Below are 7,332 nucleotides of genomic sequence, written 5' to 3' on the forward strand. Positions count from 1 at the left end.
GTTACTTTTACGCCAGATGTAATGGGACACACACCTTCCAAAAAGTTCAACTTTTGTCCTGTCAGACCACAGAGTATTTTCCCAAAAGTCTTGGGGATCATCAAGATGTTTTCTGGCAAAATTGAGACGGGCCTTAATGTTCTTTTTGCTCAGCAGTGGTTTTCGTCTTGGAACTCTGCCATGCAGGCCATTTTTGCCCAGTCTCTTTCTTATGGTGGAGTCATAAACACTGACCTTAACTGAGGCAAGTGAGGCCTGCAGTTCTTCGGATGTTGTTGTGGGGTCTTTTGTGACCTCTTGGATGAGTCGTCGCTGTGCTCTTGGGATAATTTTGGTCAGCCGGCCACTCCTGGGAAGGTTCACCACTGTTCCATGTTTTCGCCATTTGTGGATAATGGCTCTCACTGTGGTTCGCTGGAGTCCCAAAGCTTTAGAAATGGCTTTATAACCTTTTCCAGACTGATAGATCGATCGATCGATCGATCGATCTTTCTTTCTTTCTTTCTTTCTTTCTTTCTTTCTTTCTTTCTTTCTTTCTTTCTTTCTTTCTTTCTTTTTCCTGCATTTCTTTAGATCTCGGCATGATGTCTAGCTTTTGAGGATCATTTGGTCAACTTCACTTTGTCAGGCAGGTCCTATTTAAGTGATTTCTTGATTGAGAACAGGTGTGGCAGTAATCAGGCCTGGGTGAGGCTAGAGAAATTGAACTTAATTTGTTTGATGATCTGAAACATTTAAGTGGGACAAACATGCAAAAAAATAAGAAATCAGGAAGGGGGCAAACACTTTTTCACACCACTGTATATCCTCCTCCTTTACCTGCATCTCCTTTTTCTGAACTGAGTTTAATAAACTTGAAAGCTGCTGTTATTTCATGACTGATTTCAACCTGAGGGTAGGAACATCCCTGTGAACATTTGTTCAGTAAAGATAGGTGAAATGCCTTCATGAAATGAATCAAGTCATTCAAGTGAAAATCCAGCTACATTTGGTAAAACCGGAGCTATAGCGTGCTTAACGTAGTCTGTTTCTGTTAAAATGTCCCTAAAATGTTTCTGTTGTGTCTGGCCTTTGCAACACAACTACATAAAATAATAAAGCACGGAGCAAAGATAACGTTTCACTTTCACGTTTACTGGGCGAACTGTAAAAACATATCACTGCGCAGCATACGTGCCTACATTATAGCCGTGTATCAGTGCAGCATAAAATAGTTCCTGCTCTTTGCAAGTACATTACACACCCTCCCCTTTTAGCTAAATGGTACATTTAGAATGTTACCAACATACTGTGCATGTATCCATAAACCAGGTACAGCAATATAACATGTTATACAACATATCATTTCCAACAGAAATATGATTGACCCATAAAACATTTCCTCCTTTTTTTTCTCTTCTCAAATCAAATATTGATATGAAACACAAACTCAAACTCCTTTTTCAACTCAAGTACCAAATAGACAAAACAACCCCCCTTTTTTTCCTCCGTATCATACTGGGCATTTCCAAAGCTATTTACCAAGAGGCAAATGACATGACAAATCTTTTTGATGACGTTGTCGGATCCCCCAAATGCTCCTGACGAGCCGGTCGGCGCCTTGCATGGCAGCCAATCGCTGAATAAGCAACGCGTGCAGCTTTTACAGTATATACCCCCCTCGCTACAGACCGGATGGCAGCGAGGGGGCATTCATGCCAACCTTTTTGTCCGCGTATACTTTAAAAGCTGCACGCGTTGTTTATTCAGTCCAATCTTGGATCAAATGGACTTTGTGGCCAAGTCGGGTCTCTGATGAGACGGCCGTGGATTAATTTGTGTAACATGTTGGGGGATATTTCTACAGTTTTCTTCGGTATCTACGCTATTTGCTGCATTGAAACTGGCAAGTATTGTCTTACTCATCAATGAGCTACTCTGAATGTAGCCTCTGAAAATTCGATCTGCGATGTGTCGGCTGGACTGTAACGTTCGCTGTTCTCGGAAGTAAGCAAAACACAGCGGGAATATGGTATTTAACTTTCATTAGCTATATCTTTTGACAACAATACCTGATATGTCATTATATTTCCGACTAGCTGAAGGGTTTTTTTTTAGCTTTTCCGTACGAAGTTCACATTTTTACGCTGAGCAGTTTTTGAGAACGAGAGCTTTGGCACCAGCGCCAGTCTGCATGTGTACCTGGGTCGTGTCGCCAAGTCACCAGCGGTACACTGACGTTAAGTTAAATCACGTCTGACAGAATCAAATGATAGCTAGCTTGCTCCGTGTCTTGTGTATAATTCGTGTAGATATGTTGCACACTTGAATTGATAAATTTGTGCTGAATTTGAATTATTTTCCTTTAGTTACATTTCTCCAAAATACAAACAGACATTGCACGTGTGACAATATTTTCGTCAGTCACAGCGCTCACAATAGTAAGCTAAACCAACTGGCGTAAATGCTCCGTGAAGTGAATTTCTCTGCTAGCTACTGTAAAGTTAGTAGGATCACGTGGAGTATGATGCTTGTACGTCAAACACACCATGGATAGACGAGTTAGGTACTGAAATAAAGTTCCAGATGAGAGAAAATGTTGGTTAAAACAGTTTAGCATTTCATCCTTGTTGGTAATAACATCAGAATTAACATGAATGCATTTTGAGAGATCACGTGAGGAGGGGTTTGTTCGTTATTATTACTATTTTTTTAAATTGTTATTGATACACAGTACCAGTCAGAGGTTTGGACACCCTTGCCTTTTCTGCCTTTTCTGATGAATGTTTTATTTCCACTGTTGTAATCAAGCAATTCATATGTGGTCAAAGTGCAGATTCTCATATTTTACATGTTGGGCAGAGGTACAGTATATGCAAATCTTTGAAGTAGTCCTCCATTTCGACTGAACACATTCTTGTGTTCTAATGGATATCATACAAAAACATGTAACATTGTAAGTGCCAGTTAATAGACACAGATTAAGTTTAGTCCTGGACTAAGCAGTTTTGCATGGAGAATCTCAGACTAGCCTTAATCTGTGTCTGTGAAGCTGGCTGTCTCAAAAGATTTAATGCTAGGTAATTTTCGCAGACTTTCCAAATCAGCTTACTTACTGTAGTGGTACACCTAGACACCTAGAGTGTGGACATATTTCTTTATATGCAATGACTTTTGTGAAATCCATCCATCCATTGTCTGAACCCGCTTATCCTGAACAGGGTTGCAGGGGGGCTGGAGCCTATCCCATCATACATTGGGCGAAAGGCAGGAATACACCCTGGTCGCCAGTCCATCGCAGGGCACACACACCATTCACTCACCATTCACTCACACACTTATACCTTATATTTAGACTCTCCAATCAGCCTAACATGCATGTCTTTGGACGGTGGGAGGAAACCCACGCAAACACAGGGAGAACATGCAAACTCCGCACCTACAGGCCCCGGCCGACGGGGATTCGAATTCAGGACCTCCTTGCTGTGAGGCGGCAGTGCTACCCACTGCACCATCCGTGCCGCCTATGTTTCTGGAATCTAGACCTCTAGATTGTGGAAACATTTCAGGGACATTTTAACAGAAACAGACTACGTTGAGCACGCTATAGCTCCGGTTTTACCAAATGTAGCTGGATTTTCACTTGAATGACTAGATTCATTTCATGAAGGCATTTCACCTATTTTTAAAGAATAAATGTTCACAGGGAAGTTCCTACCCTCAGGTTGAAATCAGTCATGAAATAACAGTTTTGCGAAATCTCCTCTTTAAAACCAACACCCAATAGCGCCACAGGACAAGGCAATAGGCCAGCCAATCAGTGATTGCAAAGTTGGTGCTCTGCCCAATCGGGAGTACGGAGAGGGTGGGACTAGGAGAGACGGAGAGGAAGTTTAGAAAGTGAGGTTCGTTGTTTTCTGTTTTCCGGAAGAATTACGGTTAGAGTCGCCGTCTCGAAGAGGAGACTACACTTCAATCAACTTTGAAGACTTCTTTGCTGCCGTCGAGAAAAGTACGTCGTTTCGTGAGGTGAAATATCCTCACTAATTAGCGAACTGTTCAATGAGATTAGAAACTGAAAAAGCATTATTGTCTCGTCGCCTTCTGAGATTGACATTGGAGGCTTCACCACGCCAGCTCATAAGTAAAGTCTCTCTCTCTCTCTCCCTCTCCCCCTCCCCCTCCCTCCCTGCACTGACGGTGTGGTTCGTGAGTATTACCCTGCCACAGATTAAATAGGCTACACTTTGAGGAAAGTGACGGGACAATTCTGGACACTGACAAACTGACTGTGAAGAACATATATTCTATGATGTGTGTGCCCTGCGATGGACTGGCGACCTGTCCAGGGTGTATTCCTGCCTTTCGCCCAATGTATGCTGGGATAGGCTCCAGCCCTCTGCGCTGCGACCCTGTTCAGGATAAGCGGGTTCAGATAATGGATGGATGGATGGATGTTTTGGTGTCATTAAGACATGGTGTATTCTGAAATATGTGAATGCAGGGCACGTGCTGTTTGAGTTTATATAGAAGTAAGGTAAATTCCTTGGTTGAAGTGCTCAATTTTCAGTTAGTTAAAGAACTCACCGGTGAGTAGGTCAGGTGTTTTATTTTATTTTATTTTATTTTATGGAAAATGCTTTTGGAAAATTAAGACGGGTTCATTGTGGAAATATTGCCCACATTTAATAATTAAGAAATTAAACGTAACTTTCTTTGATTACACATGGTTGGCTCGGTATGTTACATTACCTACTACTGAGTATAGAAGTTACATTCACGCTGTATACAGCTTGTATTCTCAACAGTAGGAAATGAAGCCATTTCAGACAGGGCCCTTGATCAACTCAGAGAGAAGATGGGATATTACAGATTGTGATGGTTTTCTTTGTGGTAGCCAGATGGGGTTTAAAAAAATAAAAAAAATAAAAAAAATAAAAAAAACCCTGTCTCTTGGATTCCTGGCCTTGACCTTTTGACTTGTCTCCTTGTCGTTCAGTTCCTCACTCCCTTGTTGGTACCTACACTGCTCTGAGTACTCGTGAGTACACTGCCGTCCTGTACCTTGACGGCGAGCCACTGGACTCCTACAGTAGCAGTGGCGTGGTCAGCATGCCCCGTCGAGCCTGGATGCGTGAAGGACCTGGCCGTTATATCTGGAACTCAACCAAAGGCCTAAATATGCAGCAATGGGACAGAGGCATGGCGGATATCTTCAACCACACAGGACCTTACATGAGTGAGTTGAGTGAGTTGAGTGAGTTGAGTGAGTGGAGTGAGTGAGTGAGTTGAGTGAGTGGAGTGAGTGATCTTTTTTTAAGTGAAATTATTATTATTCATCATTTAAACATACCATGTCCGCCATGTTTAATGTGCCATGAAAGTGCCAGGCTGTACATGGAGGTAACTGCAGCATCGTGTGCATCCATGTTTCAGGTGCTGTGGTCCTGCAGGGGAGATTTGGCTGTAGAATCGAGCGGGAGCCTCATGTGAGCGTTACAGAGGCCTTTGCTCAGTACGGATTGAACGGAGAAGACTTCCTGTACTTCCAGCTCACCAGGCATCAGTGGGTGGCTTCAGCAGAGTCCGCTCTCCCCATTGCAAAGAAGTGGAACAGGGACCAGGACAACATCATGGAAACTGAGAAATACATGAAGGACATCTGTGTGTCTAATCTTTTGCGCAGTTTGTCCATGGAAGAAAAGGAGAGCCAGAAGACATGTTAGTACCACGGTCCCTTACTGCAGTATACTGAAATGGAATATTATCACAACAGAACAAAGTATGAAGTACATGGGGGTTATTCACGTTCGTGCCGCTTTTAGGTATTGTGAGATCAGTGAGCCAGAAGAAACCCCAGGGAGTACTCACCAGCACATTTGTTGACGTGTATTTGAGATTTAATGATGTTTCTTCTCGTATATTTAAAATGTGACCTCAAGGGGTTTGACCAACATTAAAACAGACACAAACAGAATAAAGTTTCCTTTTCCCATTTCAATGCAAGCTACCTGAAAATATAAATACAGACCTGTGTTACTGCTCACATCATTGATTGAAATTAGACAAGGGGCCTTTCTTTGTTAAAAAATGTGCCTTTTTCTTTTTCTCGTTTCAGTTCAGCCCAATGCTTCGGTGTTTGCCAAGCTGTCCCGGAACCCTGGGAAGGTTATTCTGACCTGCCTGGTTTCAGGATTTCGCTGCAGGAACATGACGGTGGAGGTTTATCGGGATGAAGACATCTTGACTGAAGACGACGGCCTCTGGTCCTCTGGGATCAGACCGAACGGGGACGGGACCTGCCAGCTGAGAAAGAGCCTGGACATCTCTAACAGCACTGAGGCACCATACAGCTGTGGAGTCCACTCCACAAATCTCACTGTCAAATGGGGTAAAGCCACCTATTGTAACCCGTTTCCACTAATGCCACTTACAAAATCAGATCAGATTATTATTGCTGTAGGCACAAAATAGTGACCGCATCTAATGACCACTGTTCAAAAGTGTGGCCTGAACCATTCGTGTGAATATAAAATGATAATATTGCTGTACTTGTAGGGGCGACATGGCTCAGGCTGTAAGAGCAGTCGTCTGGCAGTCGGAGGGTTGCCGGTTCGATCCCCCGCCCGGGTTGTGTCAGTGTCCCTGAGCAAGACACCTAACCCCCAAATGCTCCTGACGAGCTGGTCGGCGCCTTGCATGGCAGCCAATCGCTGTTGGTGTGTGAGTGTGTGTATGAATGGGTGAATGAGAAGCATCAATTGTACAGCACTTTGGATAAAGGCGCGATATAAATGCCAACCATTTACCATTTACTTGTTGCCTTTGCAGATGGGGTGATATGGGGCCATATCACTAGACATCACGATGTCCTTATAGTGCCGTTTGCAGTGTTTCTTATTTTCACACTGACACTCACACACAGGTGAGAAACAGGAGATATTCTCCATGCCGTTATGACCCTAAAGTCGCATTCCTAGCATCTTATCTAGTCTGTTATCCAATTGAATGAATTATATGTGCAGTAAAGGAGAGATGGCTGATTGAAATTTTGCAACTTTCGATTTTCTGAATTATGTACTGGGCGGCACGGATGGTGCAGTGGGTAGCACTGCTGCCTCCAGCAAGGAGGTCCTGGGTTCGAATCCCCGTCGGCCGGGGCCTCTCTGCGTGGAGTTTGCATGTTCTCCCCGTGTTTGCGTGGGTTTCCTCCGGGTACTCCGGTTTCCTCCCACAGTCCAAAGACATGCAGGTTAGGCTGTTTGGAGAGTCTAAATTGCCCTAGGTATGAGTGTGTGAGTGAATGGCGTGTGTGCCCTGCGATGGACTGGCGACCTGTCCAGGGTGTATTCC

The 7,332-nt window shown here is 43.7% G+C and overlaps 1 protein-coding gene across 1 annotated transcript; it reads left to right on the forward strand.

Moving 5' to 3' along the window:
* Window positions 1-3,916: 3,916 nt before the first annotated feature.
* LOC133129641 (major histocompatibility complex class I-related gene protein-like) lies at window positions 3,917-7,085 on the forward strand. Its single transcript, XM_061243865.1, has 5 exons — window positions 3,917-3,991; window positions 4,979-5,218; window positions 5,416-5,700; window positions 6,098-6,370; window positions 6,811-7,085. Exons 2-5 carry the CDS (start codon window positions 5,092-5,094, stop codon window positions 6,906-6,908), a joined length of 783 nt encoding a protein of 260 aa, XP_061099849.1. The 5' UTR covers window positions 3,917-3,991; window positions 4,979-5,091; the 3' UTR covers window positions 6,909-7,085.
* Window positions 7,086-7,332: the final 247 nt, after the last annotated feature.

The sequence above is a fragment of the Conger conger genome, chromosome 5 (genome assembly GCF_963514075.1).
Source record: "Conger conger chromosome 5, fConCon1.1, whole genome shotgun sequence".
In the NCBI taxonomy this organism is placed as follows: domain Eukaryota; kingdom Metazoa; phylum Chordata; class Actinopteri; order Anguilliformes; family Congridae; genus Conger; species Conger conger.